We start from the raw sequence: 20,459 nt of genomic DNA on the forward strand, positions 1-20,459 counted from the left end.
AACTCAGGTGTTGCGGTAGCTATTCATAGAACTCTCTTGTCACGAACATGCCCATAACAAATTTACTCAAGAGTGTATAGTCACGCATAGCGAAACATATACTATATGTACACTTCTTATGCGCACGCATATGCATTCGATCGCATTCATATTCTAGAAGCAACAACTGATATAACACAATGGAATGTAGTTTTATTGCAGTTAAATATATGTGAAGTCTGTGAAACATGTGACATCACTGACGAAAATCAAATTGATACTTCGTTCAATTGTCTTAGAAGCGTTATTGTCAGTTTTAATTGTAGTATCACAGCAAACAAAAAGGCCTGTGAACATGAGAATTGTGGTTCATCTTTGTATAAAAGCATTTGGTCAGTGCACGCATAATAACAATTTCCATTAGACATTCATACCGTTTAGTGACCAAATGTTATATACACGAATAAACAACAACACTAAAATGTGTTTTCCCTAAATGAAAACCTTAATAAACAAAGCTGAAAGTAATATTTTTAATGGATATAAATTGGCAATATTGAATTGTAATGAGTCACAGACGACACCAAATAAACTAAAGTGCAACACACGATTTTAGATCAACATCTATGAAAACTTTATTTATGCAAAATTGGAAATTACGTTAAGTATACCATTCATTACGCATTTCTCAAAAATCTTTGTTCGATAATTCAAATCCAAAAACCAGTCTTATACATACAATCCGAATTTGATTGTTCACACTGCAAATAAATAAAAAAAACATTGCTCGACAAGCATATTCATGTACATGTATGGGTTTTGTTTGAATAATTTCAAACATAACGTTAAATCTTAAGAAACAAATACATGGATAATGTACATTTGGATGCGCTTTTAATAAATTTCTGTCATTATTTCCTTTATCTACGTAGCAAATCTTATGCAATACCTAACCATAAAGCTCTCGGTTATACAAAGACGAACATAACTTGGTAACATATACGCATACAGAGATAGTTCAAGCATGACATTTTTAGACTTTGTGATATATAAGATGTCATTGAGCTTCTTGAGTAAACATTGTACAGAAGCTCCACATAGCGATAGTCATGTTGTCATGAATACTCCACCTTGATTAAGTTGTCGAAATACAAATGTTACACAAATTGGAAAGTACACATATGAGTGCTCGACAATAAGGCAGGTTCGAGTATCCGACCCATTGTCTATATTATAAACAGTCAAACGCGTAACAAAAACTCTTTTCAACATTAATTTGAATTTTTACGCATTAAATTTCCTTTAACAAAAATAAAAAGTCACATTCCAGAAAAAGTAATACTTATGAATGTCATGGCATGTAGACATACACATTTATATGTAAATCCTATTCTGAATTCCATATAGCATTGTCGTGTATGTTTATCCCTTTTGCTGTCCTCGTCGCATTCTTACAACTTGTATTTGTCCTCGGTCTGAAATAAACAATACATAAAGATAGCAAACGTCGTGGCGAAGGTAAGGTTACGATATTTCGAAAATGACATCATTTTTGTCCCAGCTGGGCGCGCGCTGTTATTTGATTTTGATAGCAAAACAGGACACTATTTCGTACAGTGAATGAATTCAGAATGCTATTTTACTGTTTTAAATTGTGAGATTGTTAATTGCAAATGATTAATTTGAACAATACAAGTACCAAAAACTGAAAAAATCAAATATAATACAGGCTGACGTCTTTTCAATTTCAATGCTTGTCAATTGTTTTCTATGATATGCATTACTGCACGCATTGAAATGATTTATTTTTACCCGTACCTGTAGTTTGTATTGCACGCTTCTTATGAACGTATGAAAGTCTAAGAGAATTGCACGAACATCACTGTCTGAATCCCTTCTTTCCATCGTTTTTTTCTTGCCTGATTATAATAGTATAATAATACCATGTTAGAACATCATACAGTAATTGTCACGACAGAAAACAATGTTACCGAAATAACAATATGCTATTCAGTGCTCGAAATTAACAAAACAAAAATGAGTATATAAACAGGACAAATGACAAAACAAGAAACGTAATCTTATTATTAGATAATGTCATTGAATTTCAAAAAAGCTATACATATTTATTTTTTTTCAAACCTGCAGACTTTTTCTTCACTCCCTTTATCATGTTCACGAAAACCAAGACTCTACCAAAGAGCACTTCTAAAATATTTTTTGGTGTGATTTTCGCCTGTTCCTCTTTCACGTATGTGATGCTAAAGTTCAAAATAGCTGCAGCCATGGTAGACAGCGTGAACAAAACAAAAAGCACAAAAGTGAAGTAGTACAGTTCGGCATATATTGGTTTAGAAACAAGAATATTTGAGATTCTGTTCTTTCCAATGATGGCTTCTGTAAGTGTACCATATGACTTGAAATAAGAACTGTACTTTTCCTCGGCTGATCCAAAAAGCATTGTTCCTAAACAGACATAGGCAAATGTTGCTAACCCAAATATCAGAACAAATCCAAAAAGATCTTCTGCAGCATTTACAATTACTGCGGCTATTTCGTTTATTTTTCCACTGTATCCCAAAATTCTGGACACACGAATAGAGAGTAGAAATACCAATATTCCGTAGGTGGTATTTGCGATAAAATCATAAAAAGCAAGATTCTCAAATCCGACATACGCGTTTTTGTCGTTTTCAAATATTTCAATTGTTTTCTTCATAATTCCTGCTTTATAAATGTAGATTCCAATAGTAACATAGCTCATGACTAAAGCTAATATATCCAGATAATTCCAAATGTTTCGGCAGAATGCTCTTGTATCTGCGCTGACATCGTAAAACATGTTAAGTGTTGCGAAGACTACCATAATCACAAAAATAAACTGCAGAAATAGTATAAAATCACCGTTGGGTCCTGAGTTAAAATGCAGCCTGAAAACCTGGATATCGACAAAAGGTATGAAGCCTCCAACTTCGGGAAACTCCGAGACATATTTCGCATATGCAAATAAGTTCGAGTTCGCATTATACACAGTAAATTCAAGAATCACCGCTCTAGTTTTCTCGTCGAACCAGTTTTTGTCGATAAGTTCAGTTAAGATTTTTACACTGACACCGCTGTTCACATCAAGTTTCATGAAATATCCGCCGCCACCGTATGTGTTGTAGGCTGCAAATGTAGGAAACCCCCAAACTTCGTCCGAAAAATTAAAATTCCAGGCTGGAGCTGTAAAATGAATCCATTTTTCTGCAATTTTACATGGGAGTGACTTCCAGTTTAAACAATAGTTTGTCGTTTCCTTTTCTTTTTCGTTGTATATCCCGTGGCAAGGTTTTGTTCCACGCAAAGGTCCCATACAGGTCTCTAAAATGAAAAAAAATATAATTGCAATTTAGTGCACATACATTTAAAAGATACGCGTGGAAATTGTTAGCATGCAAAGTTATAATTGGTAAATGATAGAAAGCTATTACAAAAATGAAAAAAAAAAAATCATAATATTGGTCTTAATCGACTTAAAACTGTAAGTAATAATAATAATTTTGTCTAAAATTAGAATCAAGTATTTCGATGAATGCATGCTGTTTAAAAATTCATGTAAATGTGAATATTTAAAAATTGCTTACTCTATGATTATTTAGAATTGGTAAATATTCGAATGCAAAGTGTTTTTATACGATGATATATCTGTATTTTGTCTTCATAATATCCAATGAAAATGACAGGATTGTTATAAGTTTAATATGTTCATGACTTATTTGTAGTCTAATGTGTCTCTTTTAAACTGTCTGGTCGGCTTTGTGTCTTGATCCATTTCCTAGTTTATTCATTACTCCATAACATACCTTTGACAAACAAACTGCAGAAGTGTCCTACTCGTAAATAATAAATGAGGTGAAGTCCAGATCTCTTATTGGTAGCCATGGACACACCTTAGGTGTACAGAAATTACGAGGAAATATAGCATTTGGTCCGACAATGCAAAATTATGTGCAGTACCTGATTGAATTCTCACTTGTCGTAGACGTGCAGGACCAACACGAAAGTTAAGCAGATCTTCCATAAACGGCTTGCTTTCAGCTAGAGTGTGGCTGTCAAATTTTGCTCCGTAAAAACTCTTTGAGAAGTAATTTTCAAGGAATGTATCATTCAGCCATTCCGTGTAGGATTTCATGTCCTTTACCTGAAAGTCCGTTACAAAAGTACTCTGAGTAAAACAGTCAAATATCTTTAACAAATGACAGATAACGTAACCTAGCATGACATGAACAATATGAACTAAAACTCGTATCTGAGGAAGCTATGAATGACACAAACCACATACACTGTCAGAATACTTGAACGTTGAAACCAAATGATTTTTCATTATAAATGATCTCGGGTCTCTGCTTTCGTAGCTGATCGTGTATACCATATACAGAAGACTGAAGTACACTGTCAGTTGAGTAAATATCTTCATAAGTTGGTGGTTACGAATCCGATTGAGCTTGTTCTTCATCAACGAATCATCATCAGGACTTTTAGGTAATGGCAAAACACTTTGAAATCCTAAAATAATTCAGTGTTCAATATAACCAGTTTCCACTTCTCTTACTGTGAAAACATGATTCTTATAGCATTAGGCTTAAACAACATCTTTTATACACGAACAAGTGCGTAGGTGTAAATTCTGAAAAGCCAGGTCATGGGCAAGGTTTCAGTAAACATAATATATTTTCTATAGTACATTATGAATAATAAAAATGAATGAATTATAAGTTAAATATTTGCTTGTGTCAGGAAATCATGTTTTACGTGGTCCAATGGTCAGGCTGGCTGAGTTGTGTTTTGTTATTTCTTCAAGGCTGTCCTTGTTTATAAATGGATCTGGGGCCTCGTGTGCACGTGCACACAACAACAGGAACAGCAGAGCAAGGAAGATGACCTGAATAAAAATAGTTGTATCTTTGCTTTAGACTTATATTTTTATAACACGATATGATTGTTTGTTCACACAAACGTTCCATGCTCATCGAAACTTTGTGTTCCCAAGTATTTTTTATTTCACATTTCGATTAATATAATCCACCAAATTGAGGGATTTTAATATTTCCATGCATTAGCAATTATATTTCAAATCTAAAAAATTGGCGAAGTGATACATTTGCTTGAACTTATACATACACATTCATTTTTTCAATAACGAGGGGTCAGTTTTGATATCTCCTGATTAACATTACCTTAACAACTTCAGTGACCATGATGGAACAGAAGATTGATATAAAAATGGTGGACATCCAATACTCTGATTGTATCAATTCCCACGAGTCGCTAGAAGAGTTCATTAAGTACGTCGCAACCAAAACCGTCATCATTAGTATAGCCCAGCCTACATAGACACAGAAATGTGGCAAGAAGTAATAGTTGTATTGCAACGCTTCCTCCGCTGGAGGCACAAAAAAGCGCCCAATTACAGACTTGTCAAAGTGGATCTTCGAATTTGCTTTTCTATATGCATTCAAGAGGGTTGATTGAAACTGTGCACTTTCATCTGATTCGGCGTTTTTAAAGAAAAACGTCACGATAATTAAAACCGTGGTTGAAATAAGGAGTGCTTCCAACGCAACCTGGAAATTGTCAAAGGCAAACCGAAACGGGCCGATCACTATTTGAGAGATGTCTTCATCTGGGGGTTGCAACAAAATGGTGGTGAAAAACATAGTAAGGAAAACCAGTCCAAGAAGACATGACAGACGCTGTACACGTGTAAAGTTGTTTTTTATTGGGCGGGAAAAAACTGACAGCCAAATGTGATGTTCGGCAATCGTATATGAAAACAACTCCATGAAGGACCAGAACTGGTTTGCAGGCTGGGCAATTAATACACGGTCAACTTTACTATCGCCTGTGTCGTAATCGAACCACTGGTCGCAAATAAAGGTGCATCTTAAAAAAAGAAACAGAATAAAGATTTTAATTGATTTGCTTATACTTTGATTTAATAATTTCTCATGCATTCTTTGAATTAAATTGACTGCCTTTGAATGCTTAATATTTTGGCGAATTTTGGTCCATCACAGCTCAAGCATAATCGCCGTGGACGTTATATTTCAAAACGTTTTTTTAAGTAATAAGATTTGGTAATTCAAACCTTGTGCCGTTTGTTAGATCAGATATGACGATTTTGTGAAGGAACCAGCTTGAGTTCTTCCCGCCGCTATCGTCATGCCAAATTCGTAGACATATAAAGTCACCTAAGTATTTCCTGGTGCTCATGACAAACGTTCGTACACTTCCTTTTTCGAATCCCTGATGTAATGAAGTTCAATCTCACTTATGATAAAGTAATATATGTAAGCTTTCGGTATTATTACTCTTTATTACAATATATGTAATGTTTTATTGCTTATTGATTGACCTCATATTAATTATCGAAATTCACTACATGATATTTTTCGCCTTTTTTAAGCAGTGTACGTAAAACGCAAACATTTACATACGACGTGAGTCTCGTCGTCTAATCTCCTGATTCCCGTTTCACCGCTTTCACCAACCAAGACGAATCCTATCTTCGAATCTGTGCCGGATCCAGACCGCAGTCCTGTGTACACTCGTATGATGTATAAACTGTCGTCCGCAGCGTCGTTATCAATCAGAAGTGAATATGACCCCTGTGGATAAAACTTAACCACGTACATACGTAATGTATATCTATCAGGGATTGCAATTATAGTAAAACTCAATTGGGACCTGGTACGACAATCATAATACAGCAATCACCATTCCGTACGTTACCCTTTAAGCATACTACAAAGTCAGGACTAGGAATTTAGGGCCTTATAATAACAAATACTAATGTTAATCACCATTTTGACGCACATCTCGTTGTCGTTTAATCATGACATCTATCAAAATATGACTATCTACCTTATACTTATCCTTTTGGTCTTCACGCCAGGCCCAGAATATGAGCAGCACATACATTATGATGACTGCTACAACAAACCCGATTACAGGACCTCTTCCAATAGGCAATGGTGTTGTTTTCTCTTCGACTTTGAAATCAATCTTATTGTCTGGGACATAGAATGTAGTTCCAACAGTCATGGGCTCGGCACCAACGGTATTCATCGTGTTTTCACAGTCACACACCGTATGTGTTCTTGTGCTTGAGGCGGAAACCTTTGCAAAAATAACACTCAAATGCTCATATTACTAGTACTTATAAGACCTCACATTATTTAAATGCAATTGAACATTAAGATAATTTACTTTACCTCGCATTTGTTTTTGTCCCAAATGTATTCCCCATTATAGTGTACCCACGCCAGACAGTTAACACTGGTAACGTTAGCACAGAACGGCATTGTCAGTAAGTTCAAATCTTCAGAGTTTTCTGTTAAAAATGCGTATAAAATAATTTATTGAACATTTAAAACACAAGAAATAATTTTAGGTTAAAACACAGTCGTTTAGAAAATCCATCCAATAAGATGTCCCTTAAAACCGTAATGCGTTCCCTATATGAACATGATAATTTTACGTTAATATCCGTACCAAGAAGTGGTTGCAAGCCAATCCAGATATTGCCCGTGGCCGAGAATTCTGAGGATTTGATGATAAGCTTGTACCCATCTTCAGCTGTCCATTTGTCGAGTTTCATTTCCGTTGAATAAATGTACCTATTGGTTGTCCAATCTGGTTTGACTTCGTTATTGAAGTACAGCTTGTATACCTTGAATACCGTAAATGATCATAAATGAAATTTCAAATGACTATTTGATCGAACCCGGATTGCTTGACCATATCCGTTAGAGTAGTGTAGTAAATATATATAATGCTTTCCTGACCTCCTGTATCACGTTTCGTTTTAAGACAAGTATAGGTCGATTCTGCGTAGCAGTGGCGACGGATTCATATTTATACTCCGAAAGAGACTTGATACTGGTCGTCAGGCAAGCGTCCTGTCATAACATTCGTTATGTTATATGCTTCCATTGACTAATTCCATGTTATAACGCATTAATCGTAGTTTTATCCGACAAACCAGCACTTGCCTTTAACACGATATTTCCAGGAATTTCCATTTCAGAAACGATGTCATAAACCGATAGTATTAATGTTTAGTGCATTTTCTAGAATTTAAACACAAATTAAATTAGCGTAGCAATTGATTTTGCTGGCATAGCTTCCTAATGAAATACACTATTTTCCTGAATACCTATGCATTGATTAAATGTTTAATATGTTAAAACTGAAATAAATAATAGTTGGTAAAAGGTAGCACTCAACACACAGCACAACTATGATATGGGATATTAAAAAACGACACTAAGGAATTGATAAGCACAGCATATATACATATATAAGGGATATTATAACAGGATCCTTTTTACATAGTGTATAACGACGAGTTTACTGTGTAAACGCGTATGCCTCAAGACGGATGCAAGTTTATACATCGAACAAGACGTGATACCGCTCGTCGGAGAAGCGTCCTATTTTATATATATATATATATAATATCTTTTGATTATTTCCATGTTTAAACGCTACGCTTTTAGTATAAACCAACGGAACAACTCGACGTAGATTTCACGACACTACGAGGAATTTCCATGTCGAACGTGACGTCATAAAGCAATGGACTTTCGTATTAAGTGCATTTTCTTGAATAAACACAAATTAGCAATTGAATACATAAGAAATCATTTCTTTAGGAAATATTGTACGTTCCTGGTAAAAATATAACCGAATAGTTATATTGCAATAATCTTGAATAATAATCTATCTGTAAAAGGTAGCACTCAAAATATGCTACTATTCTAATGAACATATGAATATATATCATAAAATATGATATTTAAATAACAATTGCGATTATTATTAATATCATTATTATTATTATTATTTTTATTTTTATTATTATTATTATTATTATTATTATTATTAATATGAGTATTATTTATTATTATTATTATTATTATTATTATTATTATTATTATTATTATTATTTTTATTATTATTATTATTTGTTTTAGGATAAGGAATTAGACCACATGAAAAACAATAAATCTGATGGTGCTGTTTTACATACCAACTGACTGGCGTTGGGTCTCAGAAATATCAGAATATCATCTTCGGCATGTCGTCTTGAAAACAGGATGTATATCATTTTGTTTGTATCATTCTTTTCGTATGTAGGTATTGCGTCTCTGCAAAAGAAATATCAATGTTAAGGAAATCTATAATTAAACCCTCTGGTAATGACATGAGCCTAACTGAGTAATGCAAATCTCGTCCTCCCTGGATGGGGTCGATTTGTTCAGCACTGGTCTCATGATCGGAAACACTTTTTTCGGTATGATATTATATATGAGGTCATGTGAACATGAAAACATTCGCGTGTGCCACTTGCCTGCAAAGCGCCTCTTCTTTATTTTCCAGTCTGTATACAACTCTCTCAGTGGCGAGAACTGCGCCGTCAATTTGGAAAACAGGAACATAGGATGTAATCCTATCCGCAAACTGACCCCAAAAATATGGGTTGTGTTTGAATATAATAGTCTGCAAATGGAAGGAGGTGATCCGTTATTATTTTAAAAGCTCTATACAGTTGTCTCAATTTCCAGATAATCTTACTGGAAACATGAGATACAGCAATTTGAAATACTAGCCTTGTCTTAATATTTCATTGGAAGTTAAAATTCAAAGAAATTGTTCTTTTTATCGGAGTTTATATTATATATATTTATAATAAGAAACTACTTTGAGAATGACTGTGCTTGCACTGCAAAGCCCTGGGTTCGTAGGCGTTATTTCTCCAAGTTCGATCGTCACTCGCGGTCTATGTACATCACCGGCAGCTTTTATTTCATTCGCGGGTAACATTTCCGATGAGATGTATACATAGTCGTTCTCCATGTACTCTTCGGGGCCTCCCATTTGTGTGAGATGCGTTAGATATTCAGTGAGTTGTTGAAGTGCAGCGGTCAAATTGGGCAACGCTTCTTTTGACTTAAATAAAAGAAATTCAAGAAAATCAAATAAACACTCATTTAAAAGCGTTTGGAAATTTTCTTATTGATAACTGTTATTACGTTTATCGCGACAATATAGAAAGACGAAATAACGGTAAGATAAGAATATAATCATTGTGTATGGCTAATGAATCATACCGCTTGTGATTTTATGTATTTCTGCACATAGTATTTCTGAAGCTGTTTCTGGGCTAGGAAGGTTTGTTCCTGAAGACTAAGAGACTTTACACCCACCACATCCGCTGATTTAAACACCTTCATATCCTCCAGGAAGTGTCGCATTTCTTCAACAGTAGGGTCCTGTGGCAGGTTCGGAGTAAGTAAAGCTTGAAGAATATACAGGCAGTTCCTGATTAGATCTACCACACCTGGCAATGAAAAGAAACACATTTAGTACCATGTTCGCAAATGTTTTCTTTCTATTCGTCAACACATTAAAGTGACTCTCTTATTATCTCAATAACCCGGGTTGGGGTGTTGTAACTTTTATTTAATAAAAATACATTGAAACATAATCATTTATTGAAATACATTTTATTTAGTGACTTTGGAAGGAAACAGTCCCAATATAACAGAAACATTAGTCGTTACCCGTTGCAGCAGAGTCAAGCTGATTCGTGTTCGGAAATACACGATCGAGTGTTAGCCGTGCTAAATTTTCAGCCAGTTTGTTGGCAACCTGTGCAGAATGCACCTAGAACAAATGCAGTAATGCCGTTGTGACATCGTTTATGTTCATATGTTCTAAGATAATAACGTTTAAGCCACATTCTGAGCAAATACATCTACATATTAAATATCAATGTAGATTTCAAAACTTCATATTTTGATTAAATGTTGTCTTTATTTGATATAATGAATAAACACATATTACATTTTAAGCCATTCCGTTTTTGAATATATAAATGTGATATACATATAAATGATAGAATGAACCACTCTATTCAATGAAAACGTTGACTTTATATGCATTTATATTAGGAAAAAGTATAATGTTTTTTTTAATGTTAATATACAGTTACAAAAGGCAAAATTATAAATGTTTTAATGATATAATTATCGACTTACAACTGCTGTAAAGTTGGAAAAGTATTTTTCTGTTAATGTGGCATTCAGTGCTCTGCTAACAGTTTCTATGGCAACAATGGTCATCCGTTTAGTGGACGGCCATGTCATGATACTCCAATTAATCATGGCGGCATATGAATCCCCGACCTTGAAACAAAAGGAAGTGAACAAAAGGACTAATACATACTTTTCAAGTATATAGCACTCTGAAATTCCCACCAAAATAGAATTTGTCAGTTATTCTTACATTTCGACATTAGCAATGTGTTAGTTTTGTGGGATTCATACGATATGCATGTGTTATGTATTCATATTTACTCATGCATCTGTTTTCATTCATGCCATGCTTCATTTAATGAAAAAACAATACGAAAGAAAATCATTCTAATCATTTTTATCATTTGGAAAAGTTGCGTACTTTCCAAAAACTAATATAACGCAACGACTGACCTTCATAAGATAGTCGGCGATCGTTGTATCAGCCACATCCACAATAAGCTCCCAGAAGTCAGACCACGTAAGCAGCTCGCCATCCTCTGTTGTCTGGTACCCAAGTGACGTCAGATATTCTGGCGTCACTACTATGTCAGATGACATGTTCAGTTCCTACGTGTTACAAAGCTATTTTATAGCATTTAGGAAAATAAAATTATATTCATTACATTGCTTGAAATAAAAGGCGTTAATCAATACATTACTTACATATGTTCAAATAGTGTTAAGATTCAAACATTTTATGAACAGTTTATATAATTTAAAATATGCAACTTTAAATGTTGCCGGTGTGTCTATGTTGTTTAATGTTGTATGTATATGTTCCTAATACACAAAATCATTTTGACATGTTTGAACAAAAATACTTCCGGTTTTGTGACGTATAATTACGTTGACAACTAACAAATTTTCTCGATTTTTTGTCCGGTATCCGGAATTCCGAGGTTCCGGTTTTGTAGGGATTATTTTACATTGAAAATAGAAGGGGAAAACCGGGACTCTGAAAAAAGTCCGGTATCCCGAGGATTCCGGTTTTGTGGAGATCCGGTTTAGTGAGTTTTCACTGTATTGTGTCTGTGTTGTTTGTACATTGTGTTAGGTATTGTGTCTGAAGTGTGTTGTTTGTACGTTATAACGTTTTGTGTCTGTTTGGGTAAGGCTTGTGCAAAAAAAACTCGGTCTTTGTCAAATGTTTTGTTAATGGGTTTGTCCATGTAGTTTCGATTGTATTTCAAAGACAAAACACTAGTGCACTGGTTCCATACCAATTTGTTGTAGATGGACGTAACATCCATTGCGCGTCTACAAAGTGTCCTATAGTCGGCTGTTCTGTTCGCCTTGATCATTTCATCATCAAACTGTGACACAAAGTTCATAATCAGCTGAAGTTGTGCTGACGTTGTATTTAGCGCTGCCACATCTTGTGTTGTCAGGGTAGGTTTTGACTGAATGGGGAATATATAGTATAATAAGTAAGTTATGCATGGTATAATTTAAGTGTGTTCATACAAATACAGCCAAAACAAACGGCAGAAAATTATCTCCAATAAAATCATTTCAAAAACAATATCTACATAGAAGTCATAGAAAAGTTGCGCTAGTTTTTAACAATCTAAATGAAATATAACTAAATGTCATAAGACAAAGCAACACACAACACAGGAACAAAAATATTTTGATTCAAGCTGTGGTAACATACAAACGCTCCAGTAAATGACATAGAGGCATACGTTTAACAATAAAAATGTACTTACTGTAACATTGTACTTAAGTTCAATGTAATCTCCAAAAATATCAGATATCCTCATCACAACAGTTGCTTCATAGTTTTGTTTTGGATCGCCGACTTGGAAAGAGACAAGATTCGACGTTGCCCCAGCTAAAAATACAAGCAACATGTAAACATCAATCGGTATCCTATTTCTGCCCAAGAATGTGCGACAAACATTATTTTCTGCAAAATGCATAGGTTCTACTTTTCATGAAAATCTAAACAAAAAAGATCACATTTGAGATATCAAACACAATATTAGATCAAACTTACGATCAAAATAAAGTATTTGTCTCTCATAGTCGTTATGACTGTATTGGACGTAGAAGTAATATAAGAGCGGTTGATTCGTGGAGAAGGTGGAGTCAGTCCAACCCTCGTCCTTCCAGTCGATACACGTCATATTAAATTTCTGCATTCCCGCCTCAAATTCCTGACTAGCCGCTGCAAAGAAATAAAACAGTCGTTAATAAGAATGAATGTTAATAGATTGGTCATACAGACACTTATAACGAAAGCTCAAGCGGAATAAGGAGCGCATAGCCGACACAGGTCTCTCCCTCTAAATTGTCCAATTTTTATTGTCAATATCCGATAAAAAAAAATGACTACAATGCAAAACAATGCATGCATTTTTTGGTTTAAGGGTAAGGGATTCAGCCAAAATCGTGACCCAAAAGTTCTACCCTATCTAACATCATATCCTGAAACCGCCGTTAGAATGTGTAACTTTCTACAGAAAGTCGAATGCCACATTTGGGCTGCGACTTCACTTTGGATCGTCACTATTGGCCCTTCTATTTTCTATAGACCGTGAAATATACCATACTATATAATGACTACTGCATAAGTAAAGAATTCATACTTGGGTCATATGTAGTGTTGATTAGTTCTTGACTCATAATTGGAAACCGATAAATGTCGTAAGGAATAACCCTGCAGTGTCCTCCCTGCGGTGGCAAATTAGTGACGAATTCATAGTAAGCTGGTCCATAGGATACCGAATATTTTACCATTGTAAGAGACACCAAATACCGTGTTCCGGGGAGCAGGGTTTTTGAACCAATCGCTAGTGATCTGTTGCCATTACCTTAAAAGTATACATTATGCATTATATATACTACTTCACTTTCTGAATGGCATTTACATTGTTTTATAATAATGCGGAGGTATTTTCTTTAATTAATCAGATGTAAAAAGGACATCAATACCAATATATCACGTTGTACATCATACACAGAAGAAGAAAAAAGAAAATATTTTTTTCCAATATCACATCAGTAAACGTTTTATATATAATAAGCTTTTTTCGTGCCATATTTTTCCGTGTTAGATATTGAATTGGTGTGCTCAGTTTTATTATTTTGCGTTTGTTTTTACAAAACATTGTCTTATTTACGAAGTTTCTGAACAATCACGTTTTAAATTGATAGTTTAGCTGAACAAAAACTTACACGATGCTTTTTCTGAATGTGCAGGTTTGATTAAATTGGATACATTGACTTAATTATTATTTAAAATGTGATACGGTATAAAAATAACCGATGCATTTATATGCTAATTCCTCTATTGTTATGATTCGTATATACTCGTACCTAAAACAACAACAAGCTTAACCCATCACACAACATATTTTTTAATATTTACCCGTTTCTGAAATGCTTGTTAAATCCACCGGTATGAAATTAAATCCGTCGTGTTTTTTCAATGTCCAAGTAAATGATGCAGGGCAGTTATCAGTTAAAACTGGGGTAAGCTGTATTTTTGACGTGACTGCAACCTTTGCTAGGCAATTTATAGTGCATCTAAAATACAAATAGTTGTACAAGTCATGTCAGTTGAATGAAAAACGAATTTAATAATTTATCGTTGACATAAGTTACGGTCTCCTAAGGAATTTAAAAACGAATTTAATAATTAATCGTTGGCATAATTTACGGTCTCCTGTGGAATTTAATTAAACACAGGGCTTTGTCTAATGAACAGTCTTTCAAGGCGCAAAACATAGGCTTATGCAAATATTTGATTTAATAGTAATGTATTACCGTGTTAAACACATTTGACTTTAATCATGAAAAAAAAAATGCAATCGATTCAGGTACAGATAAGAACAATATTAGAGAAGATTTGGCAACCTAGTTATCAATTAAAAAAAACGCAAAAATGCAAATAGTGTTTAATCTGCACACAAATCAAATGTGTTTTTTGTTTGTTTTATCATTAAAGTCGAATGACTAAAACATGATAATGCATTAAAATAGAAAAGTAGTTTGCATTAACCGTTACCATGGTATTGTGGTCCTTTAAATTATTTACGTCTGTATAATTGAACATACTATTTATGTGAATTATTAACACGTATACATTTGTATTGGGAAAATGAAGAGAAGCCAAATCGTATTTTGATATGTACCTTAAACTCAATTCATTAGTATTTTTGATCCCCAAGATTTGAGTAAAGGAAGCAACTCCTCCTCTATTATTATTCACCATCACAACGACAACATAGAAGTCCTCCTGTGACCCGGCTGTGTTAACAGTCAGAACCCCGGGAGAAACCTCTGAGGTCGAACAAGTCTGGCCGCGTGTTTCAGCTCCCGCCTCGTCAAAGGAGGCAACGTCATACCTAGAACAGTTCACCACGATATACTACAACCGAAAACTCAGTTGTTCAGTTAAAATTGACCATACGGAGTCAAGGATACCAAATTAAGTTACTTTAATACATTTATAATTTTGCAGAGAATGTCGATGAACTTATGATGACAACTCGCTATTATTATATTTTTAGGGATACATGGGTTTTCCACGCAGTTAAAGTGGGATGGGATGGGGATTTTTATTCGACAAAAAAAATTCTATTTTGTTATCTGATTTTGTTAACTTCATAGTAATACTTATATTTCTCTTATATATCACCAAGCGGTAAACAAAATCAACTTCATAAACTATCATTAACCTCATTTACAAAGAAAGGGACAAACTGAAGAAATATTTTTGGCAGTACAGTGTCAGATTTAAATTTTAATGACAAGCTATGATTCGATTTTTAAAACGAGAAAAGAGTACACTAATATGATCATGTATCGTGCTTTTGTATTACCCTTGGCAGTCCCAGGTGAATGTCAGCGTATTTGTGGATGGAAACACGGGATCAAAAGACACCGAATATGCATCTAAAGTCACAATTCCCCTGGAAACATAACGTCGACTTCCACCAACAATCTCTGCGTGAGGAATTGGCATTACAAATTTCACGTATGTAGGTTCAAAAATAGCGTTTGTTGGTTCTTCAGCAAAGACTACACGCAGAACAATATGATGTGTCGTTTCCTTAACAACCCCATGAGGAAACAAGAGACCTTGTCTATTAGGATTTGTTTCACCTACGTAAATACTAAACTGCCATTGGTTAAAATGTGTCTTCGCGTGGGAGGCTGCCAATATTTCCAACCGGCTGAAAATTTCCGTATCAACCATAGATGAAATATACATAGGTCCTTCGCTTTGAGAATAGTATCTATCAAAAACACCAGTGAACTGGAAATCAGAATTTGTCACAACAATATGTTGTTCAAGAAAAGTTTCATTTATCAAATTCCAGCAGTGGATGGTAATTGTGTGAATTCCGAGAGCGATATATTGAAAGTTAGCGAACAAAAAAGGGCTTGTATATGACACTGTCTGCGTAAGTTGGTAGTTATGTCTATCGATCGGATCGCCCATGTTCCACCGACAGTGTAGAACTGGTAAATATAAAGCGGTTGCTGGTATTCTAAGCATGGCGTCTATAATGCCATCAGGTATACTGACGGTGAGAGGAATGTCGGTTGTGAGGTTTACAATTGGATTTTCACACGTCATGTTAACCTGGTCGAATTCAATAAATGTTCCATTACTAGCCGTTGCTGTCACAAGATGATATCCCCATGTTGGACATACATGTTCAATGAAACATCCGTTAATGTCTGTCGCATTGCAGTGGTCATTTGGTGTGGTGTCATCGAAATCCATCGTAAATTTATGAAATGACCCAAGCTCACCATGCATAGTATATCTTACATTAGTGTAGTTTATAAAGGAAATATTAGATGAGTATTCAAAATGCATAATCCCAAGTCGAATTGGATATTCGAGGTAGCTTGTTGTGTTTGTTGTTAATGCCTCCGCATACAATGAAAATGTGTAGTCCCCACGCTCGAAGTAAGTGTTAGAATAAGTAACTTGGTCGAACGTTGTCGTAGCTCGACGTCTACGTTTAGAAGCTAGTATTCCGTAGTTCCAGGTTAGTTGAACGGCCAACGGAATCAGAGCAAAACCGCCAGTTTGCACGTGAAAGAAAACGGTGACACTGTCGGACCCATTAAGAGGAACCAATTGGTGGTAATCAACCGACATATATGATGCTTTAAATTTTTCAACCTCTATTAAATACTGGTATATAAACCAACTGACTTCATTTGAACAGTTAAAAGATGAGTTGAAAACGCCTTCTTGCAAATAGCGATGCTTGTGTTGGAAGAAATAGCCATCGTATACTAAACCTGGCACAGATGGCTCGCCGTCGTCAGGCCAAAATACGCACGTAGCATCAGTTGGTAAGTGTGAAGTAGCATTTAATGTAATGTTCACGGAGATGTCCATCGACTGAAGATTCAACCAGGGATATTTCTTTAAACTAGGCTCAAGTTTGTATCCATCAACTGGCACTTTGTTTTGAATCAAGATAGAAATGGTTTCTAGTCTATTATACGGTGCATAGCCATTTCTAGATGTCCATGTCAAAGTATACAAACCCGCTTTTGTATAAATATGGGTGAACGTCGACAAGTTGTAGAAGCTATACATTATGTCGTCTGCGGTATAACTATCTATCGATCCATCCCCATAATCTATACTGTATTTGAATCCAAATTCAGGTACTCCAGCAAATTTAAATTCAGCTGTTGTGTTCGTAATGTACGCCCCATTTCCGTTTACAAATTCAAGAGTAAGGTTCCGCAATGAATTCCAAACATCCACAGTTATTGACCTGTTATATACTCCAAGAACATTTTGCATTGATGAAACGACTATAAATTCACCTTGCACGTCAAACAAATGTCTAAAATAATACACGTCCGGAACTGTAGCGTCCTCAAACAAATTCCTCTTTTCAAAAGAATTTGTTCCATGTTTATAATCAATAGTTATGCTAACGATATGCATTGGGAGATCGGCAGCTGCACCGAGAAGAAGTCTGAAGTCCACCGGAGTCGTAGGATCGGTCAGCGTGGTATCCGTTTCGAAGACAATGTTATTAATGTAATAAAGCACCTCCACCTCAACCACTGCAGATGCCGAGCTGACAAGGTTTGATGCCGTCACGGTTATATTGGTCTTCGGGCTGAAATAGTTTTCTCCCTATTGGAAACCTACATGTTATTGTAAGAAACCTTTTCAACTTCCATTTTTCTTTTATAATGTTACAGTATTGAGTATGTATTATCACTGTTGATTTATAGAATTGTGAACACTTTTAGTATTGTAAACAGTATTCTCAATAATAAATAACAAACAAAATATTTTAGTAAAGTGTTTTTAAATTCAACCTCATTATGTCTTTTGAACAAACAAGACCACAACTGAACGTGATTTTCACTAGAATGTTTACACATGATGAAAGTATAAAGGAAACTCTTACTTCTCGAATGTGTAATACACATCCCCATAAGCGAACTCCTGATTCGTGTAGGTATTCTTCACAGTGCCCCCTTCTCCGGTCGCAAACGACCAAGTGAGGGTCACATCTGTCCCCTGTGTCGCATTGGCCTCAAAATGATGGGTGTCTCCAACACCAATGTAAAATATTGGGTTATCCAACCATGCCTAAATATTTAGAGAAACAATAGGTAAACTGTGATTTAACTTAAGTACGACAACTCGTTTACAACTGAAAAAGTATATTTCGATTCTTCATAAGTAGGATTTTATTATTTTAATAAATTATTATAAATTGTAAAATTGTTATTATTATTATTATTTTTATTATTATTATATGTATAGTTGTACATGTAGTAGTGGTATTAGTGTGTGTGTTGTTGTTTGTTGTGGTGATTGTTGCGTTATGTCTACTTAACGTCGAAAACATGATCATGGCGATGTTTGAGGCTGTGATATACTATACAAGTTATCCATGTTGCAGGTTTTATCCAAGCATTTTTTTATTACTAGTATTACGATTATGTACCTTAAGATCTTCAACACTTCGCGTGCTGAGGAATGCAATTCCTATTGTCAAATTATCAGCATGTGATAAAATGCATGTCTGGTGACTTTTTTAGCCAATTTAAGATTATTTTAAATAGTTCAAGGCTTTTATTTTCTATGTAAAGAAACCGGATCACAAAATGACGTAATGGAAAACTCATGTATTTTCTGCTTAAATGGTTTAAAACTCTGGGTAGGATTTTTTTTCAACGAACAATAGGACTATTATAAACCATATCCAAAACTGTACCTGAAACCCCCAAACTGATTGGCCTACAAACACCTTCCGCGAAATGACTGCTAAAGACCGAAACACGTTCATGGAGACTGTGTAAAGTCCATGCAAAGTGTATGCTGTCTTTGCAACTTTCAGCTGAATCTGGTTTCCAACTTTTTGGTAGCTTATTGTAAGTTTGTCAGATGGACTTTGTGTGAGATTGACATCACAGTAGCCATCAAAATCATAAGAAACCACGGCCGAGGGGACTGTCTCATTCAGCCATGTAATCCCAGGTTCTCCGACAGCGAGGTTAATGAAATGGGGTGCTAAAATGGTACAACTCTTTGGTATTCTACATTTATTTCGTTAAAAGTAAACACCATTTTGAAACGTTGTAGCATATTGTTAAATGTAAACAAGTTATTTAAAGGCCTAGTTTAATCCTTCTATAAGTGATCCCCCCCCAAAAAAAAACCAACAAAAAAACGTGTATTGTACACAACCTTTGTGTATTGATCTTAATCTAATTGCCTAAGTGTCTCATCAGATCTCGGATCTGAATATCCTGCTGTGCAGTTTTTGAGATATTATTAGAAAAATTGACCCTAAATGGCCCTGAGCCAATAAACAAATAAACAGGAAATTGGCCCGTACTGTGACATCAGTGCAATTAGCAGGAGTATACAGCAGGGGGTTGTCATGCCAAACATTCCTTAAACTAGGCCTTTAAACGTTGTAGCAAATACTATTTTGAAATGATTGAGCATATTTTTAAATGTTACCCACATATCGAAACGATGTATGTTATTGTTTAATGCAAAATCCTTATTTAATCTATGTAGCATATTATAAATGTAAACATCATATTCGCAAAAATACGAAAAGCCTTTGAAAGAGTCAAAGACCTCTATTGCAACTAACTTGTACAGACAGGAATAGTGACCTTTGTTAAGCACAATGATGAATAAAATCGCCGAGATTTAATCTCGTTCGTGTTGTCTTCATTGAATAAAAATACAAAATACTAAGAGATTTATTCGTCTTTGAATCAATAATAAATGTACCTGAGCAATTCATATCTGATGGCGGAAAGGAGCCGCTCTCATTGCATAAGTAACGATAGCTGCCGCCCAAATAGTGGTAGTCCTCCCCACACGTG

The 20,459-nt window shown here is 35.0% G+C and overlaps 1 protein-coding gene across 1 annotated transcript; it reads right to left on the bottom strand.

Annotated features, from left to right (window-relative positions):
- Positions 1–1,334: 1,334 nt before the first annotated feature.
- Positions 1,335–19,402, bottom strand: LOC128214329 (polycystic kidney disease protein 1-like 2). Its single transcript, XM_052920750.1, has 26 exons — positions 19,331–19,402; positions 18,515–18,699; positions 17,628–17,863; positions 15,935–16,058; positions 15,322–15,457; positions 13,845–13,908; positions 13,105–13,275; positions 12,815–12,939; positions 12,326–12,505; positions 11,517–11,672; positions 11,067–11,213; positions 10,590–10,692; positions 10,137–10,366; positions 9,377–9,525; positions 9,056–9,173; positions 7,502–7,693; positions 6,886–7,140; positions 6,459–6,629; positions 6,110–6,267; positions 5,199–5,904; positions 4,774–4,903; positions 4,304–4,527; positions 3,979–4,162; positions 2,122–3,342; positions 1,798–1,898; positions 1,335–1,454 (listed from the first exon to the last, which is right to left on the bottom strand). The coding sequence occupies exons 1-26, from the start codon at positions 19,400–19,402 to the stop codon at positions 1,431–1,433; spliced, it is 5,562 nt and encodes a 1,853-aa protein (XP_052776710.1). The 3' UTR covers positions 1,335–1,430.
- Positions 19,403–20,459: the final 1,057 nt, after the last annotated feature.

The sequence above is a fragment of the Mya arenaria genome, chromosome 2 (genome assembly GCF_026914265.1).
Source record: "Mya arenaria isolate MELC-2E11 chromosome 2, ASM2691426v1".
Classification (NCBI taxonomy): Eukaryota; Metazoa; Mollusca; class Bivalvia; order Myida; family Myidae; genus Mya; species Mya arenaria.

Bases quoted from the DNA above. Each gene is read 5' to 3' on its own strand.
- LOC128214329 (XM_052920750.1), bottom strand. From the start codon at position 19,402: ATGAACGTGTTTCGGTCTTTAGCAGTCATTTCGCGGAAGGTGTTTGTA. The intron at 11,673-12,325 runs GTATGGAACCAG...TGTAACACGTAG, and splicing joins CGTCCATCTACAACAAATTG to GAACTGAACATGTCATCTGA. The intron at 9,526-10,136 runs GTATGATTCATT...TTCCATTTGCAG, and splicing joins AATACATAAAATCACAAGCG to ACTATTATATTCAAACACAA.